Source organism: Grammomys surdaster, unplaced genomic scaffold (genome assembly GCF_004785775.1).
Source record: "Grammomys surdaster isolate TR1022 unplaced genomic scaffold, NIH_TR_1.0 67, whole genome shotgun sequence".
Lineage (NCBI taxonomy): Eukaryota > Metazoa > Chordata > Mammalia > Rodentia > Muridae > Grammomys > Grammomys surdaster.
Window position 1 is genome coordinate 20,889,887 of NW_021604569.1, and position 23,287 is coordinate 20,913,173.

The 23,287-nt window shown below is 46.7% G+C and overlaps 1 protein-coding gene across 1 annotated transcript in view; it reads right to left on the reverse strand.

Annotated features, from left to right (window-relative positions):
* The window catches only part of Adcy1 (adenylate cyclase 1), a 113,518-nt gene that overhangs the window by 26,967 nt on the left and 63,264 nt on the right, over positions 1-23,287 (reverse strand). The window contains exons 5-14 of the mRNA XM_028777494.1: positions 22,650-22,777; positions 15,680-15,838; positions 14,685-14,826; positions 13,557-13,712; positions 7,024-7,218; positions 6,787-6,884; positions 5,346-5,430; positions 2,002-2,091; positions 1,382-1,635; positions 780-906 (exon numbers count right to left, since the gene is read on the reverse strand). Coding sequence (XP_028633327.1) covers positions 780-906; positions 1,382-1,635; positions 2,002-2,091; positions 5,346-5,430; positions 6,787-6,884; positions 7,024-7,218; positions 13,557-13,712; positions 14,685-14,826; positions 15,680-15,838; positions 22,650-22,777 — 1,434 coding nt within the window. The remainder of the gene's footprint in view (positions 1-779; positions 907-1,381; positions 1,636-2,001; positions 2,092-5,345; positions 5,431-6,786; positions 6,885-7,023; positions 7,219-13,556; positions 13,713-14,684; positions 14,827-15,679; positions 15,839-22,649; positions 22,778-23,287) is intronic.

A 23,287-nucleotide genomic window follows, 5' to 3' on the forward strand; every position in this document is an offset into this window, starting at 1 on the left:
TCACTGCTCTAAAGACAAAGGGCTGTTCTGAACGTATCCTAATCAGAAGACTAGCTGTTGCTGAGGCCCAGGTTCACCGGCTGTCCTCCCTCCTTTTCAGGTAAGGAAGTCTCCTGGGACAATTGGCTGCTGGGGAAACCTCTGTGAGTTCATCAGATGAGCCTGGACAAGCTGTTCAAACGCTTAACAACTTCAATTCTCCACACCTGGGGGAAAATGCTGGCAAATGCACCCCATCACCAGGGAGCCCCACCCCACCATGAACACTACTTTGTGAACATGGGCTCAAATAAGCACACCTCGGTTGGCACTTTCCTCACACTTGACAGAAAGCTGAGTACAGGCAATGTGACAGGCTGCCTGGTACCCAGACTGTCGGGGCCTAAGACTAGCTCACACCACTACTCTCCGATGCCTCCACAATAGCGGCCCTCCTACCTCTCCTGTCAGAAATACCCCGAAAATTACTAGGTCTTGGGTGAGCAGAACAAGGTTCAACATGTTCAGTTTTTCAAAGGACCCTCGTGGAATCCCGGCCACATCCAGTCCCCAGAGGCCCTAGGACAGGGAATGCACTGCTCACAATGCCACTCTAACTTCACTCTCCAGCCATGCATTCTGCAGCCTTCCGACCAGCCGTCCCATGGACGCCAGACCTAGAACTCACACCTCCAAGAAAGACTGCTTCGACGTACCATGTCTCTGCTAATGTTAGTGAGTGTCTCTGATAACTTCCCCACAGGTGTCCCATGTCCCAAGAAACAGAGAGCTCAACTTACCTGTGCTGCCCAGAGGTAGTCCAGCCGTAGTCTCACGTCCACTTGCCTGGCATGCAGGGCCAGCGTGCATGAGAACAGCAGGATAGCCATGATTGGCTCATAGCTGCGCCCAGAGAGAGCACCGCCCCTGGGGAGGTGGAGAAGAAACCCCATCAGTGTTCTCTTCCAAGCAAGATATGGCCATCAAACCTTAGGTCTGGTCAGAGAGCCATCTTGGGATGGTGAGGCCTATAAACAGCTTGTGGGCTTGATCCTAGACTTATCCTGACTCCTATCTCAAACAGAAGGTAGAGGCTTTTCTAGAGTCTGGACTAAAGAAGAGAAAAGGAAAAGCTGCCAACCTGAAAAAAATTGACATATTTGGTTTGCACTGGCTTGCTAATTGGTGCACATGGCTGTGTGCATGCACGTGTCTGTGTGTGTGTGTCAATATTCATGTGTCTATATGAAAGAAATAGAGAAGAAGGGAGAAAGCACTGTGACTATAGAGTTAATAATTGAGGGAATGATTAAGAATTACTAATTAATGCAAGTTATTATCAGAGGAGAATGATAATTAACGTCACCCTGTCGAGAGTTTTTCCAAGGAGTGCCACACTCACCCAACCTTGGTGTATCCACTGAGCTCCAGGACAAGGATGTAGGAAGTAGTCAGCCCAGACAGCAGGATCATCTTTGGCAAGGAGGACACCCGCAGGAATATGGCTAGTGGGAGGGTGCCCACCAGGCAGCAGAGCAGGGCATGGTGTGCAGACTCACAGGGCAGGGCAGGCAGCACAGTACGCCGGCCACCAGCTGCGAGGACCACTAGGGAGCTGTTGGACTGAGACCCCCAGGCCCAGGGCAGGCAGCCCACCTGGAAAGCAAGGGCAGGAAGGTTTAGGAAGGCCCAGGCAAAGTATGGCAGTCCCCAGAAATGTCCAAGTGTCCCAGGCTCACTGATGCCCTGGTATTCTGTAGTTGCCATTCTCCTGCCTATGACACCACCAGCTAAGCCTCAAACTGCCTTTGCTGCTGCAGCCTGCAAAGACCCTGTTTGTCTATAGTAAGGGCTGGGGGTGAGCAAGGTGAACAGGGTAGTACTAGCCCCTTCCTGGTCTCCAAGGCAGACAACTTCATCCTTGTCACAGCTCCCTCTCCTCCTTCCACCCCAGCTCTGTCTCCTAACTCCTTCAGCCTGTTGCTCCTGCCCCTGTGCATGTCAGAAGTCAGTGACACTCACCACACATCCTTGGGCTACTGAGTAGATTAAGACCACTATGAATACACACAGAGCGGTGCGGATCTGGATCGTCAGGCACCCTGGAAAACACTGAACAAAAAAACAAAAACAAAACCTCACTTTAGGGCTAGGGGTGCAACTCAGTGGTAGAGTTGTTGTCTAATATGTATAAGGCTCGAGGCTATAACCCCAGTAACACACACCAGAGTCGGGGGAACAAGGAGGAAAGAAGGGGGAAAAAAGGGGGCTAGGGAGAGAACTTTAACAAATATCCTGTGACGGTGAAGTACTTCTGTGTTCTCAGCAAGACACCCAAATGAGGCAGGATGTGAAGAGCCCCTTGCTAGCCCCTATAGAACAGTGATTCTCAACCTTCGGGTCAAGATCCCTTCGGGGGTCAAAAGACCCTTTTACAGGGTCACCTAAGACCATCAGAAAACACAGATATGTATATTACCATCCATAAGAGTAGCAAAATATTAATCCCAGCACTTGGGAGGCAGAGACAGGCGAATTTCTGAGTTCAAGGCCAGCCTGGTCTACAGAGTGAGTTCCAGGACAGCCAGGTTTACACAGAGAAACCCTGTCTCGAAAAACCAAAAAAAAAAAAAAAAAAAAAAAAAAAAAAAAAAAAAAAGAGTAGCAAAATTACAGCTCTGAAATAGCAAAGAAAATAACTTTATGGTTGGAGGTCATCACAGCATGAGGGACTGTATTAAAGGGTCTCAGCGTTAGAAGAGTCGAGAAGCACTGGACTAGAGGCTTACTAGATCTTCAACTTCTATGGAAAGGTCTTGTATATGTTTATCTATTTCCCACGTGAAGAACTTGACAAAAACAAAACAAAAAACTACACACACATACACATGCACACACACACACACACACACACACTCACACACAACTGAAATGTTTGAGTTTAAAGGAGTAACACCCATCTCCTCCCCGACACACTGAGACTTGGTAGGGAAGAGAATAGAAGCACTGGCTATTTTTACTATACTGCGTTCTCTGACCTCAGGAATTCTATACACCTTTCCCTCTCCTCTCTCTCCCTCTCTCTCTCCCTCTCCCCCCCTCCCTCACCCTCTCTCTCTCTCTCACTCTCCCTCTCTCTCTCTCTCTCTCTCTCTCTCTCTCTCTCTCTCTCTCTCTCTCTTTCTCTGCTTCATGTTCTGGAAGTTTATCATCACAGACAGGTTTAATATAATTCTTAAGTTGCTAGAAATGTTATTTTTAATCTAAATACTTCAAACACAATCTGAAATATTTAACAGATGTTTTCATGGATGACATAGGAAGTCCTTTATACTCGCCATCCTAAAAACAAGAGTATAGATTACAATATACACCCACAGCACCCAGCCAAGGCTGACACCTCAGGCAGGAAGCTGATGGATCTTTTGGATGGCATGGAGGGCAGAATCCCCTGTTCTAGGTGCATGGCAGGAGTCTGGTAGACATAAAGCAGGGATTGCTACCATATGCTGGCCACGTCAAGGGAGGCCAGCAGTAGACAAACACTAAGGGGCAGTCAGACAGTGCAAAATGAACTGGTCATCTGGCTTGGAGCAGCCCTGAGTTCTCCCTCTAATTCCTCACTGCCCTGTGCTCAGTATTGATTCTGTGAATGTATTTGATGAGGTAAGAAGAGAGGTGTCTTCAGGAATGGTGGCCAGTGCATCCGACACTACAGTCACTGTGGAGGAAAGCATGTCTACACCGCCAGTGCCACCGGGAGATGTATCCTAACAGTTGTCTCTCATCCCACCTGTGTGACTGTCCACGATAGGTTCTCTCCTGGTTGGCTTAACTTCCTGCTGGCTGACCTGCCCGCTGTCTCCCAGCATCTATCCCATAATCTGTTCCCACAGCCTCTGTCATAGCCTTATCAGCCCTGACATGAAGCACAGAACCCAATACACAGCCTAGCAGACACCAGTCATTGTATGCTGGCTTAGTTTATTAGGATCTGGTGCATCTTTCTGGGAACTGAGTCCCAGTGCATTCCAGTTGAGTGCAGAGCCCACTCTGCTTCCCAGTCATCAGGAATTCAGACACCAAAGAAGTCCAACCCATGAAGCTTTGGGAGCTGCTACTTCAAAAACACTTATTTAGGAAATATTCCACGCTGCTTTTGGTGAAGCTGGGAGTGAGCAGCAGAGGCCAGCTGTCTTTACTGCCAATGTCCAGGAGGTATTCTGGCCTGAGTCCCCATCTAGGAGTTTTCATTAAAGGGCATGGTTTCAGACAGGGCATCACAGTCTGATCTCACAGGACATGCATTTTCCAGAGTCAGGTGGTGTTTGGGCTTGAATACTAGTTTTACGGGCAAGATACTAGGTCACAAGATGAGTGGTGTGACTCTGATCAGGAGATTGGGGTCCTCTGATGAAATGCTGAGTGGGGTTCCAGGGTCTCTGCACTCCTCAGCTATGCTATAGTATACTGCCCCCCATCTTTGCATGCATTGTGCTGTTTGCACACCATCAGGTATATACACTGGCTTCTCATCTCTGCATGCATTGTGCTGTTTGCACGCCATCAGGTATATACACTGCCTCCCATCAATGCAGACAAAGTAACAGGCTCTAAAAACTACCATCTCTTTGTCACGCCCTCATTGAAATTCTATGACAAAGGCAATATGATTTGAAGCCATGAATTTCAAACTAAATGTCACTCAGCGTATAGAAGTGAACAAGCTGTAAGTGTATTCTTAATATAGAGAACATTTTAAGTTAGGAAAAAAGGCAAGCTGTACCTGATAATAATGGAGAAGTTAAATGGAAGAAGCTAGGCTGAACCCTCTCAAGAGGTTGCAGTTTTCGACTGTTATATCAAAGTAAAGCCGAGCACTGACACCACCAGGAGGGGTGTGCTGGAGACGGGGCACTGGGAAGTAGGCTGAGCCTACGAGAAAAGGATGCAGGTCCAAGAGAAACAGAACTCTGAGGGGGTCTGAATAGGCAAGAATATGATGTCCAGCCTTTGCTCCAAAAATCCAAATTGCATTTGACCATCAAGGTCAGGACAGTACAGGTAGCCTATCTGGAACATATTCACCTCAGATCAGAGGCATAGATCCATAAGAAACAAACTTCCCTTGTCTCTCCAACCAAGTAGCAAAGTCAATACCTCAAGATTCTTTTCATCAATATCTGCACAAAGCACAGTATGCTGAACTTAACTAGCACCTGCCACATGGACAGATACCTTCTACTTGCCACTGAGAATGAAGGATGGAACCACTTTGCCATGAGACTACACAGAGAACACTCGGGTACATGGTCTCGGACACAGGCTCACATACCTGGACACGTGTAGAAGACACACAAACATACCTGGACCCGCGTGATGTGCAGGTACAGGGTACAGGCCACCAAGAAGCAGATAGAAAATACCAGCAGCAGCAGGACAGCCACACTCCTGGAGACAGAGAGCACACAAGTCACTGAGAGGTGGAGGCCAGGTAGGATGTATCAGATAAGTACCTCAGAACTGGTCCTCTCCTCTTGGCCCCCATGCCTAGGATCTCAGGAGGAAGCATTGCCAATATCCACTTCCACAGGTCCCTAGGTAATTACTTCACCTGGTTCCTTCCTCCTGAAGTCACTTGAGGTACCCAAGGCCATCACCATCCATACTACCTCACCCCAAAGTTTAGCCTTGGCTGCAGGTGAGACCTTCTCTTCTAATGGAGGAAGTGCACAACTTCACAGAGCTGTATTATTGATACCTGTCTAGGAAAGATGTTTCTAGAAAAAGTCTAACCTATAGACAAAACCACCTGGTAGACTGTCAAGTTTACAGTTGTCTGTATAGCCCACAGACAGGGCTTCCTGTCCTTAGCAGGTAGAGAGGACTTCTATGTGCTTTCAGGACACTCGAAGGAGACATTTTGCCCTCAAGGTCAGTCACACTAGGAAACAAGTGCTGGAAGAAAAGGACATTGGAGACTTACCATATCTTCCTGGCCCCAAACAAACTCTGCAAACCTACACTGACTCATATGATGATAAATGTCATTTAAATTGCTATATTTTCTTCTTTTCAGAGCCAGCTTTTTCTCATTTTGATGCTTTTAAAAGTGATGCGGATCCACAAAGAAGAACAGTCCTGTGTCCTCCTCAGAAGTCCCTCTGAGGACAACGTTGTATAGCATGTAATAGAGAACCCAAAACCCACACAAAGTCTTAGAGTTCAGCAAATTCAAAACTAAAAACAGTGACCATGTCATATACCAACAGGCTTGTCAAGTTTCTAACTGGATTGCATGAAGAAGAAGGGCGGGTGGCCAGTGCTCTCCTCAAATGCTAGGCACAACAGGAGGCCAACTGGGAAATGGATCTTGAGTACATAAGGACATCCAAGTCCAAGCCCAGTGTTTGGTTTCAAAGTGAAATGAGTTTGAACCCTTGGTCCTCAGACAGTGGCATTATTTGGGTAGGTTGCCAAACCTTTAGGATGTGGAGCCTCATGGGAAGAAGTGAGTCACAGAGGATGAGGCTCCAGTCACACATGCCCCACTTCTAGATCCATTTTGATGTGGGCAAACAGCCTCAGACTCCTACCACCAAAGCTAAAAGTCTTTCCTGTCCCACACTTCTCCAGCCATGACGAGCTGTACCTTCACATTGTGAGCCCAAATCAACTCTTCCTACCTTCAATCGTTTCTTGTCAGCTATTCAGTCATAAAAACAAGAAAACCAGCCAGTACTTCCAGAGACCTGTAATTCTCAGTCACCTTCCTATGTTATTGATTAGCACAGGGATAGCACTTACTGTGGGATTACCAGAAGGTAGATTAGCCCAAATAAGGCAGCCAGGATGAGGGCGAGGACAACGGCGCTGGTGAAGTACTCATCCTGAAGCTGGTGGTACTGTGGAGGAAGGAAGAGAGGGAGCAGGGCGAGAGCATGGGGTGGGCGCAGAGAGAAAGAGAGAGAACCAAACGTTAATCAGCCCATCAGAAGACAGCCAGAGGCTCAGGGACAAGGACAAAGTCCCCAAATCACTTACTTTTTGTTCTCGGTCAACATGCTTGTACTTCAGGGTAAAGAAGTTCAGATCAGCCATCTCCAGCTCTGTCTGGCGGGCTTCAAGAAGACGGCTGATGTACCTGTTGACACGTGTACCTGGAGTGGTGTAGACCACATTGGTAGAGAATGATGAACGGTTTCTGAGCTTCTCCGAGGCTGTTCTCAACGCCCTCCGCTGCAGCCACCAAGGAAATAGAGAAAAGAGTATCAAATGTTTCTTCAGTTTTTGAACAAAAGCACCAAGAAGCACTGCCAGCCAGGCATCCTTCTCTGCTTTTCAGAACTCTGAGACAATGTCATAGCCCTGCCCCCTGCTGGCCAGAGATGGCACAGGGGGTGTCCTACTACCCAGTATTCAGGTCCCCAGGTCTGTATTGCAAATTACAGAATATCTGTTTGATATAAGTGTGGAGAGGGTGGTGGGATACGGGAACAAATATGGACAGGACAAGCAGCCACCCTCACCTACTATCCACATATGCAGGAAGGGTTACTGGGACAAGCCCACACACTCAAGAAGGGGTAGGAAGTTTGTTGCAAGGGCAGGTGGTTTCTGTTATTGATGGAGGAATGGTAAGAAGCGACAAGTAGCCAGGGCTGAAAGGAGCAGAGTGTGAGCCCCTCTTCCATGTATCATGTGACAGATGCAAGAAGGTCCCAGCTTGTGGAAAGGAAAACAGAGTCTAATCTGAAGATACCTGTGTGGCCTCGCCCTCAGGGATTCAGCAGGAACTCTGATGCTTCGATACCTCAGCAGAAGACAGACTACTAAGATTCTACAGTACAGCTGCAGAAAGGATGCAGCAAACAAACTTCCCCTCCATGTTCCAACCAAACAGGAAAACACAGGCGGTGCACACAAACACAAGAGTGGAAAATGAGAGAGGGCTTTCAGAACACCGAGTCTTAAAGAGAGCCAAGTGTGACAAGGGGTCCTGTGGGGCATCTTTTGTCATATCTGTCTCAGGCCAGGAGCTAGAGGAGCCACAACTGGAAATGTCAGTGGGTGCAGGCCGTGAGAAAACTGACAAGGGCCCATGAGACGAGCCATTGTCTCTTGGCCAAATGATCAAGAATAGGAAACCACAAATAACCACACAATTGCACCCAAAGACCACATGAAAGTCTGTTCACCGAGGATCCACAACTTCCCAGTTACACCAAATGTAACCTACTTCCTCAACCTGCATAGCAAAATGGTACCCCACTGCATTGCCTTAGATCTGAGGACACTAAGGTACCCAGATACCAGAGGCAAAAAACCCTTGGCAGATCACCTTGATCCATGCTCAGTATTTCCTACAATACAACATCCAGTTCTTGCTCAGAGAGAATAACAGTGTAAATATTAACTTACAGGGATCACTTCCTAGTATTCTAGTATTCATAGCTCAAATCATCAGAATGAATGGTAAAATTCTATATATCTTAAGAGTTAGAGTGAGAAAGAATGACCTTGCTTAGTTCTATCATCTAGCTTAATTATTAAATGGGAAAGAAACATGATAGCACTGTTTAAAGTACATATTATCAATGACCAAGAAAATCCAAGGTAATTTAAAAAGTCACTGCAATCGGTTTCAATTAGTGAGTGAGACAAGCCATTATCTTCAGTAAATAAATTCAAAGATTATAATCATGTCTCCATTTTTAATCAAAAAGCTCAGGAGACAGCCCAGATAAGGTTCAATCAGACCAGTAACAAGGAAGAAAACATGGTATCCAGCGCTTGGCAATACTCCAAGCTTGCTAAGCCTGACACTGCAGAGGCAGAAGTCAGGGTTTATACACACCATGGATAGAGCAAGATGCTTGGGAGAGCCCAAGCTGGCTGCAGCACTCCAAGATAAAGCGGATGCTTTATTAGCCCAGCAGTCTCACCACAACCCCTGGCTACCTGCATACTGTTCACTAGGATGTCCATGAAAAGAGCTGTGCCCAGCACCTGTGAACATGATGAGACCTAGAAATGAAATCCCTGTTTACCAACAAGGTGCTTTGGAAATCAGGCCTAGGCCTACGCCTATGCCTGAAGGCCATTCAGCCACAAAGAAAAGGCTTGGATCTGTGTGGGCCTCCAAATGCCCAAAGTGTTTCCAGGACAGAAAAGGCTCAGCTTGTGGTTACCACCGGCTTTGCATACATACAAGCTGATTTCCAGAAGGAAGCCAGATGTGAAGCAATCCAGAAGACTTGGTTTCTGTATCACGCACACAAATGGAGGGGGAGAGAATATGGGGAGGTTTCTGGATATTAAACAGGGGAACAAATGTGTCTCAAATATCAGAAAGCAAGAACAAAGAAGACCCTCATGCCAACTGTGCCCTTCAGCAGCCACTGCTGGTGAAGGCGTCATAATCTCTGACCAGTGGCACATCCACTTGGGCAGAGCCAAGACACACCAGACACATTTTACAGAATGCCCAGCCAGGAGTTAAAAATGTACTTATACGAACAAAAGGACCATGACTTGCCTCAGTTAATAAAACCAGAAAAGCCCCAGCTACTGATGCCGTATAAGGCACCTCTCCTTAGAAGTCTATGCCAAGTCTGAAAACTCAAATTGAGGGATAGTCAATGACACAAGGACACCTGTATAACAGACCGAGGCAAGAGAAGGGGAAACAGCTACCCGACCTGCTTCTACAACGTAATGTAGTTCCTTAAAGCATCTCCAGTCCCATACACTTAGGACCAGGGTCACAGGACCAGGCTTTTATCTGGGGGATGATGGTGTATGACAAATGTTTTTCATTTGCTTTTCTGTTACTTTTATTTTTTTTTTAATTTGGAGATGTCACCCATTACCTTCCTGGGCAGGAAAGTATCCAAAGGTCAAATAGAACAGCTATAAACACATTTGGGGGCCTGGGATACACTGACAAGCTTCATCCTGGAGGTGTGGAGGTACTAACAGCAGCAGCTGCCAGGGCTGGAGCAGAAACTGCAAGTGTGGTGGAAGAGACACTGCCTGGAGGCTCAGTCCAGGACTACAGCTCGGGAAAGGAAATTGTTAAATTAATTAAATTATTAAAATTGTCTATAACTTGATTTATTAAATTATTAAAAGGACATCATTTCAGTGACACTTTGTAGAACACAGTGAGACAGGTTTCTCTCAAGACCTTGCAGGAGAGGCAGGGGTCATGCAAACAGGCTCTTGGATTCAACTCAGAGTGTGGTGCAGCAGCTGGGGATATACAGTCAAGGAGAAAGGAGGGCTCTGTGGACAGAAAACTACTCAGGGTAGACATCAGAACTCAGAAGCATTCTGGATAAGTGAGCGGGATTCCTGCTAAGATTGCTCTGGGTGAGCACTCCACTCCAGGACAGGGTATAGGATGAGGAACCTGGCAGACACCGAAGCTGATGAGAGGTTAAAGAGAGAAGATTCTTGCTAAGGCAATGAACACCAGATCTCCTGACTCCACCCTGTGTGGGGGGAATGGGGGGGGGGAATCTGTGTGTGCCTGCGTGAATATCTGCTATCTGTATGATTAGGGATAAAATTCCTACTATCTGTGACAGATGCCAAGCTTTTAATAATGCAGCCTCCAGCTGCCTGGTACACACAGACTAATTCTCTCTGACTCAATGCACTATAAACAAAGACCTTAGAATATTCTCAGGTAAAGTTCTAGCAAAGAGTAACTCCCATATACAGATGCTTGTGGCAAGGAACCACCATAAGCAAGAGGCAACAGAACCTTGCTTTGTCCTGAAAAAAAAAAAACTCTCTATACCAAGAAGTTTCTTTAAGTAGTATAAAATCAGTGATGTCAGAGAAAGCAGTAGTGGGGAAGGCAGCAAGGTTGAACTAACAGACACCAGGTAAAGCCAGTGTGACCTCAGAAGGTTGGACAGAGCAAGCATGGGGAGCCATGCAACTTCAGGCTCAAGTACTAGTGGATCCAGTGGCTGTGGTCAAAAGCATCCACAAGGGGGCATTAGAGCCCTAAAGTGCACCCCATGTTCTTTGGTAGGCCCCCAGTAGAAAATAGTGTGGGGCCTTCCCCAGAAAGGAAATCTGGGTCTCTGGCCACGTGTGGTTGAAGTGAAGTCCTAGATACCACCACTAACTACCACATGACCAGAAGATCCGAAGACCCACATCCGAGACAGAAAACCCTGGTGTCTGCTGGGGACAGCATACAATGACAGGGACTGCCTGCAGTAAGCCAGGATGTAGACATCTCAGTACCCCGTGGCAACTCTTTGTAAAAAAACAGTTGTTCCCATTTCTCCTAACCTTAGCCCTGGACAACAGCTGCATAGATTTTATTTATGCGTGACTGCTTTTCAGTTGTCCTTGGTGTGAATAATTATTCTATTATATCTGACTTTCCTACTTCTTGAAACTAGATGTTCCTTGATGCAATGATTCTTAAACAATTAAAATCTGAGGCATGAGACACAGCACAACACAGCACAGTCTTAATTGCCCAGGTGTGTGCTGGGTGTTCTCATCTTGGAAACAACGCAATGACTGCACAAAGATAGTTCCAGATTAATCCTTGACTTGCAAAGAAAGTTTGAAGAAATTATTAGAAAATGAAATAGAGCCAACACTGGGACCCTGAGAAAGGAAAAAAACTATTAAAGTTATGAAAGAAGTTTTGTACAACATTTAAGAGTGGTTTCTGGATAAGCAAGTATAGAATACATAAAATTATGTGTTAGTAAAACCAAGTCAAAACAGTGGGACTCTTGGGAGAGTCATTGTGTGCAATGTGCAGAAGCAGAAAGCTAGCAGAACTGCTGAGTTAAGGGTTAACTTGATTCTTTCTGGCCACTGCCTGGCAGCTTTGGCCATGTCATTTACCATTTACAAGAAAATGCAAGTAGCTGACCTCGGAGCTCTGAGCTCTGAAGTATAATAATTCAAAAGTTAAAGTTTAAATAATGATAAGTTTGTGATTATTATTTTGGCTACAGGCCTGGGAATAGGGAAAGCTTGAAGCTCTGGGGAACAACTGTAATTCTTAATTCTTTGTGGGACGTGGAGAGAAGGAGAGAAGGAGAGAGGGAGAGGGAGAGAGAGAGAAGAGAGAAAAACTTTAAGCCTTGAAAAATTGCCTGTCAGCTTATACCCAAAAACATAGTCTGTGTATATTTATTATTATGTGCCTTCCAGGTATCCCTGCTTCAAGTTGAGAACTCCGATCCTGTGTCGAGGCTGGACCCTGGCAAGTATCTACAAGAAGGCCCACATTGTAGCCTCATCCCTGGCTCAGCACTTACAGCCAATTTTTTTGCTATCCCTCTGCATCAAGAACAAAACAGAAAAGGCTCTGGGCATCTGTGGGATTACAGATGATGACAGACAAGAAAAAAGATAAGATAAAGGATAAAACAAAAGCAAGCTGCTCAGAGAAAACAGATGTTTCTGGGGCAAGAAACTATTCTTTAAAAATCTCAGCAAGAGGGCTGAGGAGGATGCTCAGTGGTTAATGCTCAGTGCACCTGCCACGTAAAACAAGAGTAAGGGCAGGGACACAGCTCCCAAAACCCAAGTCAAAACCAGGCGGGCATGGCAGCCAGGCAGAGAGAGATTCTTTGAGTCAGTTGATTAGTTAGACTGGCAGTCTGGGTGAGCTCTGGGTTCCATTGGAAGACCCTGATTCAAAGAATAATGTGAAGGACAGCTGAGGAAGATACCCAACATCAACCTTCAGCCTCCATGTGCATGTGCCTACATGTGTAACCCCCCAACACACACACACACGCATACACACATGCATACACACACATGCACACCACATACACGTTAAAAATAAAATAAAAATCTTGGGCCAGTGAGATGGATCAGCAGGGAAAGACATCTGCCTGAGTTTGATGACTGATTTTGATGTCTGAGTTTGGGTCCCAGAATCCATAGAGTAGAAGAAGAAAACCAACTCCTGCAGGCTGTCCTCTGACTTCCACATGCGTCTCCTGGAATGCAAGCAAGTGTATGCATCCCCACCCACAAGTATTATAAAGTTAAAAATAATCTCACTGAGCAGACAAAACCAGGGTTATAGTGCTTGTAGGGCATATTTATGAATCCCTGGGTTCAATCCCCTGCATGAAATAAAACCAGATGTGATGGGACACATCTCTAATCCTTGTGTTTGTGAGATGGAATAGGAGAATCAGAAGTTCAAGGTCTATCTTCAGTAACATAGTGAGTTTCCATGCCAGCCTGTGGTTTCAGACATGGGCATACAACTTCATAAGGGAATTATTCATAAAAAAAAGACTACCTGAAATTTTTAAGAATTTTGAAATTTTCAATAGAAATGATGGATGGTAAAGTTGAAAAACCTTTCCAGAAAATTGAAGGAAAGAGATGGGGGGATCTTGAGTCAGCTCAAGAACTTCAACATCCGCATAATAGGCCTTCCAGAAAAAATAAAAGAAGAGGGAAATGTGGGCTTAGACCTAGATAAACACAAAATACAAAGAATATAAAGATGTGTGCGGCTCAGCAGCAAAGAGTGTTCCAGCCAAGCTGCTCCCCAGCCTTCCTACCTTGTCGTCATCCTCGCAGGTCATTACGTTGGAGAAGGGGATCTCGGCCTTGAACATCTTCCGGCAGTGCATGAGCTGCACCAGCAGGTAGCAGACAGTCTTGAACTTCATCCTCTTGGCTGGTTTGATATCCGAGAGAATCAAGCCTGGAAATATCTATACAAACACAAACATAGGGGAAAATATTGTCAAAGAGGCAGATCTTGACCCTCAGGCTAGTGACATGGCCTTAATAGTGACAGGAACTCCAGGGTACTAAAATTAGGCTGCTTGGTTCCTCCTGCATGCCATGCATCCAGGAACCTACCAGGTACCCAGCAATGAAGACTCCAAATAGCCAAATACCATTGTCACCTCAAAGCTTCCTTGTCCTAGCATGCTTTATTCTACAAAACAGAAGCCATGGGCCAGAAGACTAGGTGGTAGGGGCAAGCCTCTGCCTAACAGACTGCCGTGGTCCCTTATCTGTACCATGGGAACAGTCTGCTCACCCCATGGCTTTCTCAAGACCAAATGAGCCAATACAGAAAAGAAAGCCCCGGGATCAGGACTCACTTGTTCTTGCTCAGTATCAATCATCCAACAGTGAGCCCAAGGCTGACTCTCCCATAGCAGCTCTGAGCCCAGGTCTTCTCCAGGATGTAGGGTGAAGTGCCTTCAGCCTCATTTTCAGCTGCCCCTGCCTCAACAACTTGATCACGTCTCACAGTCGCCACCAATGGCCTCTACAGGTGTGGCCATAATTTCACCACAGAAGCACTCACTTTCTTTGACATTCTCTCTCTTTTCTCTCACCACCCGACAACTCCAAGTTCTTTAAACGGAGATATGCTATTTTGACTCTTCTCTCTCTCTCTCTCTCTCTCTCTCTCTCTCTCTCTCTCTCTCTTTCTCTCTCTCTCTCTTTCCCACAGAAAGGATGAGGACCCAAAATGACTGTCATCCCCTGATTTCTGACTCTAGATTCTACAATCTCTTCTCTATTATTACAGTAGACCCTGCACATAGTATCTCCAGGGCCACTCCCAGAGGAGCAGTAGTAGGAGTGGGAAGCGAGAACAACTATTTCTTTACAACTGTATTGGGCAAGGCTGCTTAATGAGTGAATGAAGGGGACTGGCTACCCACCTTCCTCCGATGGGATGGCACAATGAAGAAGGTCTCAATGTTGTGAGTTCTCAGAAAGGTGTTCCTCTCATGGCCATGACCTGGCTCCACCTCGTAGTCCCCGTTCAAGCACGCGAGGGTCGTCTTTGTGATGTGGACCTTCCTACAAGAGAAGAATACAAAGCTGAGTGGGAACTGACAAGTGGGGCTGCACAGGTCCTGAGTGAGTCACACTGGGGTCACAACAGAGGTTTCTCTGCTCAGGGCAAGATGCCTGAGATGTATGCACTCAAGTTCCAACTCGACTGTAACCTGGGAAGAAAGGACAGTAAGGCCTAGGCAAGCCAAGTGATGGTACACACCCGAGAAGGCAGAATGGGGTTGGTGAAGGCTATGAAGGATGAAGGATCAAGAAGAGACCGAAAAGATAGAAACAATCAGAAGATTGAAACAGAGAAAATGAGAACAAAGCAACCAGAGCTTAAAAGGGGGAAATTTCACAGCTGGCCCAAAGAGAAGCTGAAGGTCATGCTTGCTAGTGGGCAGAGGGCAGAGGGCAAAGGGCAGATGGCAGAGGGTAGTAGAAAATGATATGGGAATTTCAACTCACATCTGCTTCTCCTACTCACAACATTTCAAGCCACCTCTTCCCTGCACTTATTCTGGATTCCCTATGGGGAATGTTCATGTTCAAACTCTGCAGCTGACAGAGATGGGGCAAATGGGCAGGATGTGACTGAGTCACTAAAGGAAGCTATAAAGTCAGCGTTTCTCACGTACAGAGTTGAGAAAACTAAAACACAGAAGTAATACATGGGAATAGCCCATGCGTCAGGACAAAGTCCCCATGCACATCTGGTCTGATCCACACTGGTTTTCTGCAGATGTGCACTAGACCTCAGCTGGGTCTCCTGGAGGGTCAAAACAGAACCTACCCAAGTACCCTCGGGATCCAGCCCTGAAATGAAGACTCTAGCAAAGGCACTCAGCCATCTTCCACCCAGACTCCAACTTACCCTGGTAAGCCAGCAGCCTCCATGACATTGGCCAGGGTCACGTCATTGGACCATACATCATACTGCCACTTGCGTAGGCCCAGGACACCACAGAGGACTCTGCCAGTGTGTAGGCCCACACGCATGTTCAGGTCTACTTCAGTAGCCTCTGCCACAGATCTGTAACACAGGTATAAGGCATCGGGTTGAAGGTTGCCTGGCAGCTCCCTCAACAGGCTGCTGTGGGCTGCATCAGGAGGCCATGGGCATAGGGGAATGGACTGTGTGGAGTTGAAATTTGATGGGTACTTGGAGATCTGGTCAGAGGAGCTCAAAGTCAGCCATACCGATCGATCCATCACTATTGGCAACTGAGACTCAGCACCCTGGCATGTGAGCCTGGCTCTGCTGACATTAGCTCTGACAACTTCTGGAGCTTCTTCAGAGCTATTTTGGTGCACCTCAATGCAGGACATGTAAACAGCTTCCTGCTGGCTTTTATTATTATCATTGCTATGATTATTATTATTATTATTCCACTAATAGAGAACACAAAGGAAAATTCCATGAAGGACCCCGGGATGTACAGCCAAGCTCTTGTCACTGAGGGTGTGTAATCATATGGCAAACAGTACAGCCTTCAGTGGGCCTCAGCCTGCTCCACCCTCTACCCTTTGCTATCACCTAGGAGGGCTCTGGCGGCCACATTTTCAGTAATAAAATAGCATGTATGTATTGACCCCACCCTCCCTCTGGCTTACATTCACCCTGACTTTGGTGTACAAACTGCCCACCCTATTCACACCTGGAACACCTGCACAGCAGATCTCCACACCCTCTGACCTCCCCTAGGCCCCAACAGGTGCTCCCTTGAGCAGTCTTCCAACAGGACAGCTGCCCCTGCCTCTGTGTTTGGGTAGGCAAGATGCCAGAGCCAGATGCAGCCCAAGGGCAGGGACCTGAATTGCTAACAGCAATCAGTTTCAATGATCCCCAGAAAAACATGTGGAGGTCAGACTCTTGCTAAAGCTTTAAGAGCCATTTTGTTTTACACATAAATGAAACGTTTAAACTTTTAACTTTATTCCCAGTTGTCTGCCAATCTCTGGTAAAAGACACTGAAACAAAACCCTAAAAATAGAATTTGAATTTCAAAACCCACATGAGCAATGATCTCGAAGACACCTGCCCTTAGTGTTCTGAAGAGCATTCACCACTTCCGTTCTTGCAGCCACAAAAGGCAAGGCAGCCTGGGGACTGCTGGGACATGCATTTGCCGTGTCCACAAATGTCCACAAGTTACCTTAGGCCTCGCAAGGCAGTGGTTTCGGGTCCCTGTGAGCTGGGATCTGCCAAAGCCCACATGGCCCCACATGTCTGGCACCCAGCAACTTCTACCAACACCCAGTCTTTCTTGGCAGCTTCTGCCTCTGGTACATCAAGGCTGGCACCATCGAATCCATAGCACCCAAGAGAGTGTCTTCTAAAGAAACAGCACATCCAGCTGTTCAGCTGTGTCTCTGCTTGGCTCCCTTTACACAGGCATATTCTGTCCAAATCCAACAAAACCTTTCACCTCATTTCCAGGACACCAAGATTTGCATACTTCTGCTGTGCTCATCCTATGTATCTTTCTCATGTATGATCTCAAAGCTGCTTATTTATCACAAGTATTTTCTATGAAGGAACAATGCAGCCCTGGCCCTGACCTTTAGTGGTGGGTCCCAATAGGATGAAGCCAACCCTCCCGCCCTCCCAGTGTAAATAGATCCTGGCTGACATAAAACCCAGAGCAAAGATGAAAGGCCAAATCTCTGTTCTGTTCACCAAGAACCTATTGAGTTCACCCCTCTTGGCCATTCTTCCAAGCACTGCGGATACAGCTGTGCACACAATGGAAAAAAAATAAAATAAAACGGAGGAACGGACACTCTAAAGGATAATTTGCTGTCAGCTAGGCAGAGTTTTTCCAGAAGCAATGACAACGAGTTTGCCTGAGGCAGCCCCCAGCCTCCATCCTAGCATGAAAGAAGAACACAGCAAACACTTTCAACCCAATATGTCCAAACGTGTGCCCTGGACACATGGGCTCTTAACTGCCCCTCTATGGCCTTGGCTTCACCGTCTATAGAAATGCAATCACCAGCTATAATATACAGGCTAGGAATCCCCATCCTAAACATTATGACAGATTCTTTGTAGAGAGTGGAAGTTTGGGAAGAGACACAGCATCCTCCACCCCAGAGAAAACTGCTTCTTAAAAATATCCACAAGGCTGACTCTAAAACCCAGAATCCAGTAATTAGACAAAGTAATCCTCTAGGTTAGCCTATACTGGGAAACTGTGGCGTGTGCTGTGGCTCACACACACCCAGCTTAAGGAAGAGATACCTGGGTATCCGAACTTCAGCCTGGAGACCACTGGCATCCACTAATGATTTACCAATAGTACAGGCTGTCCTCACCAGCTCAGAGGTAAGCTACTTGGGGAAAACATGTGAGTTTCCTGTTAGCTTACTTCATCATAACAGGTGAAAGATACACAGCTCAAGAGCAAGGTCATCGCTAGATAAAATCTATTAAGGAAAAAGTATTCTGTGCACTTGGAGGGCACATGGAAGAAGAAAGTGGTCATTGTTCCCATCTCACATGTGCCAGCAGGGGCTTCCCTGTGACATAGACAGACTTGGACAGAACCATGGGCAGTACAGCAGAGGGAATCCTGGGGAAATCCGGCAGTGGAGGGCCTCCCTCTTTGGGGATGGCTCCTTCTGTCTGAGGCCTGGTGAGTCATCCCCTGCAGAGGCTGCTGAAATACTCCCACTCAGCTACTGCATCTGAGAAACACCCAGTCCTTCCTCACAACCACCGGTCCTCCATTCACAGGCAAAGGATGGAGCATTCGAGGAAAATGAAACTCACTTCAGGCTAGGAACCAGGAACCTGCTGGCTCCTCTGCAGCCTCTGCAATCAGAGGTCCTGGGATCACTCAGAAAAATGAAGAGGGAGAGGAAAAGGGGGAAAGGCATAGATGACATGGAGTTGAAACAAGGCCCCAACTACTTCACCAGCAGGAGAAAAGTCCCAGAGACCTCTGCCCCAGAAGCCTGACCTCATGGGCATCTGGGAGCAGAGCTCAGGAGGGGTTACTCTGAGGCCTGGGCAGCCTAGAAGTCCTTGAGAGGCCCATCAGTATAAGGCCAGGAGTGGCCTTACAGTTAGGACGTAGGAGAAGCCTGCTCTGCCAGTCTTAGCACAACAGTTGAGGAGATGGCCCTAAAACCCTTTCTTCTAGAGTAATGCATTGGAAAAATGTATAGTCAGGAACACAGATGCTTAACGGGTCTCACTGTCCCACTCTGGGTCCACTTCAGAGCAGTCTACGATTATAGGCCTGGGACAGACAGTGCCCTTGACCTCTGAACAAATCAATGAAAAGAAAACAGGCATGAGTGGCCTGAGTTTAAAGGTTAGAAAGGAAAAATTAAGTAAATGTTTGTGTCTATTTTACCTGAAGAAATGAACAGTCTAGGAAGTAAAATAACTAGATTTTTACACAGTCATTGACAAGGAACAGTGCTGATGTTGCAGCCTGGGGAGAAATCAGGACCAGTTTGAGAACGGTCTATCTGCATCTACATCTGGAGCAATGCTTGTCCTGGCTCTTACACTGATTTTAGGCCTTTCTTCTCTAGACCATACTCCTTTCCTGCACTAGCCCATCATGTATGCACAAGTGTCAAAATGGATTATCATGCTTTCAACAGCCCACAATCCTGGTGCAGTTGCTGCCAACAAAGCCTCAAATGGACTTAACAGCTGATCTTGAAGCCCCAACCCAGCATGGTCAGAGAATAGTGGCCTACCCACTACCCTTCATTATTACATCATGAATCTAAGAGATGTCCAGGAAATGGCTCCAGGAAATCATTCCAGAATCTTCTAATAACCACACTGGTCTTTGGGTCTCAGAAAGCTCTGTGTCCAGTCAGAATTTTCCAACCTACAGAAGACCCTCTAGCCCCTGAAAATGGGCAGTTCAGGCCCCCAGGCTCAGTTATTGACTGGGACTGCAGTACATTGTCCATCACACAGGGATCTTTTGAAAAAACAAGGTCATTTCAGGATCAACAGAATTCAAACCCTTGAAGTCCTCTAGCTTCCTCTAGATAGTGGGCGCTATTCCCAGCCCAGATGGCTCCAGACAGAAGGAAGATGCAGCTAAGGGCATAGGCACTGCCCCCACATTGGTGCAGACAGCACAAGGCCCAGCATGGCATCTGCACATGCATGAGCTCCGGCACTTACTTCACTCATGATCACAGTGTTTTCAAAGTTCCTAGACTCTCCACTCCAAGGTCAAGAAACAAAAACACATGAACATCCTGCTTTGCCTGGACATGCTGGTCCTCTTGATAAACATTTTTTGTCTTGTATGTTTCTGTGAACTCCTCTGAAACAGGAACAAACACAGGCTGGTATGGCCAGAAGGGAAGGTGCCAGTTGCCATATGGAACCTTCCTGGGAGATCCAGAAACCAGCCAATGCTCAGCACACATGGGCTATCCCTGGCTCTGTGGAATTCCCACAGGAAGAAAGGCTGTTAGAAGTCTCTTCGATTAACTCATCTGCTTGTTCCTTCCAGTTCAGAGCCAGAAATTCAGGTCATATAAAGATTATAGGATTGTCTGATCTTGAGGGTGTATGACTTTAAAATAGAGAGGAAAGCAGTCCAGGAAGGCTAGGACAAGGCTGCACAGCCCTGGGGCTCAGCAGTCTCTTATGACACATCCAGAGACACAGAGTCAGAGCATTTCAGCTGAAATCCTGGGGGAGCAGTGAGGAGATCATGAAGCAGAGCAAGTTGGGCAAGGTGGCAAGATAAAGGCTCAGTCAGCCTCAGCAGGCAGATGTGGCATTTCCTTAGTAGCAACCAGAAAGGGCACTCCACAGAAATGCCTAAGAATCCAGGCACATGCCAGCCTCACAAGAGAGACTAGAAGGAAAGAAAGACCTGAGGCACATATGAGAAATAAGGCTCTTGACCATGGTGAGACCCGGGGAGGAGTAAAGCTGCCAGGGAGAAGGGACAGGAAAAGTCTCCTGCCTCCAGGACACACCCATTGTGAGCAGCCTGGTCAGCCCAGCCAGCTGGAGCACCCACCTAACTTCCCCTTGATCTGTGTAGTGGATGATAGATAGATAGATAGATAGATAGATAGATAGATAGATAGATAGGCAGGCAGCCTGCAGACAGACAGACGGACAGACAGACAGACAGACAGACAGATGGGGAAGATGTATGATGTTACCTGTGTGGAGTGTAGCCATGCTGTGCTTCAGAAGATAGTAGACTCTCTGCTACATCGAGCCAGTCCTCTATATTTACAGGAACACCCTTACTGAGCACAAACCCTCACCAATCACAAGGCCCTAACAAGCAGCACGAGGTGGAGTCACCCATGTGACTGTCCGTCAAACTCACGGCTCACCAGCCACCAGGTTTAGTCAATTGCTTCTCCTTTTTTCCTTTCTGTTATTAACGCATATAAATATAAAAACAATGAGTTCTACTGTGACAATTTCTACATGGACAGAAGTGTACATTAACTCCTCAACTGTTTCCTAATTCAAACCCTTTCCTAAAGAGAAAAGGGGCCTAAAGATTGTGAATGTGGTCTTCCAGGACACAAGTCTGCTCTCTTCTTGGTTTTGCTTGCTCTTTGCCCCAACAACCTGTCCTGGACTCACTGGGCTCCTGTTGTCTGCAAATTAGCAGACTTGGAGTCAGTAACAGTATGGTATCATTGACTATGAGATCATGGGGTATATGTGATACCTGATATAATATATAGCATATATAATATATAGCATAATACACTGATACATGATAAAATATGACACATGGTTTGATGTAAAATGGAACTAGATGGCATAGGATGTGACACAAGACACAAATTGGGGTGGTGACAATATCACATGGCAGATGATATGCTGTGTGCTGCAATGTATGATATACGATACGCATAGCTATTTTTAAAAATATTTTATTTAATATATATGTGTGTGTGTGTGTATGTGTGTGTGTGTGTGTGTGTGTGTGTGTGTGTGTGTATGCTTGCTATGTCTCTGGGTCACATGCATGCAGTGCCTGTGGAGGCCAGAAGAGGACAGATGTCAGAGCCCCTGGAACTAGAGTTTCTAACCATTATTAGCCACCATGTGGGTGCTAGGAATCAAACCCAGGTCCTCTGGGAAAGTAGCCAGTGCTCTTAACCACTAAGCCATCTCTCCAGCAACATAGCAGTGATTTCATGTGGCATGTGATACACGACATAACATCCTGCCAAGGAACAAAAGATAGTCATTGCCAGGAATTGTCCCTGCTCCCCCTTTTTGATCTTTCTCAGAAGAACACTTGCTCCAGCTGCTCTGCATCTGGGGATTTGCTGTAGGCACCAGGGAACTTTTTCACTCTCAGTGAGAGTAGAGCCCATCAGCTTCCAGGGACTTTTTAACAGGAGCAACTCCAGAGAGCTATTTCCTGCAGAACCAGCGTTTGTGTTCAGGGAAACCATGTTGCGGGCTCCTTCCTTACGCCTGTCCCAAAGCTCTAACTGTGTGGATGTACCCATGTGCATTGGGTTCCATAGGCTGCATCTCACAGGAGAATTCACTCAACCCAGACTTCACCCCCATCCCTAGAGCACCCGAGTCAATCTGCTGCCCAGAAGAATATTCACTGACCTTTAAATTGACTCGTGCCCTCAGCCTTTCCCAGTACCTCACCAAGCTCAGTTACAAAGATCCCTTCCCTTTCCATCTCTCAGGTGCACTAGATACACAAAGGATTTCTATGGATAGAGGAATACATCATAAACTGTGATCAGGGGTCACCAACACATCATCTTCCAGTGTAGGTAGGACCCCCATACACAGCTGCCTCAGCCTCTGTAACCCTAGACAGACCTTGTAACAGTGCAACACTTACGTGATGGTATCGATCATGTCAAGCCCCATCTCCACACAGCAGTGGGCGTGATCAGTCTTGGGTTGGGTGAGGCCAGACACACAGTAGTAGCAGTCTCCAAGGATCTTGATTCGGCGACAGTGGTTTTCCTTTAGGGAAAAGCACAGCACAAGATCATTGACAGAGATGCTGTTGGTGAATATGTTTGTGTATGGCCCAGGCTCCAACGGGTATTTCCACTCACAGCCCCAATACCCTCACCTCCTTCTACTGGCACTGTCAATCTTCCCCACCTTCTCTATTTAGTCAATACTACCTGGACCTTCAAGGTCCAGGAATGAAGCCACCTGTTAGAAATGAATCCCCATCCACTTAACTTACACACTCTCCCTCACCCTAGTCATGGATCAGCCTTCGGGAAGGCAAGCAGTCTAGAAGGAAGCCCAAGCCATAGACATTCCTGCAGCTCGGAACCTCCCACCCTAGAGCACATCTGCTTCATTGATATTGAGATGTGAAGAATGCATGCTGAGTCTCTCATATCTGAAATGCTAGAAGCCAGAAGCACTTCAGATCTCTTTTCTTTTTTGTCAGATTTAGAAATACTGGCACAGACTTTGCTGGCTGAGCATTCCCAATCTAAAAGCTTCAAATTCCTA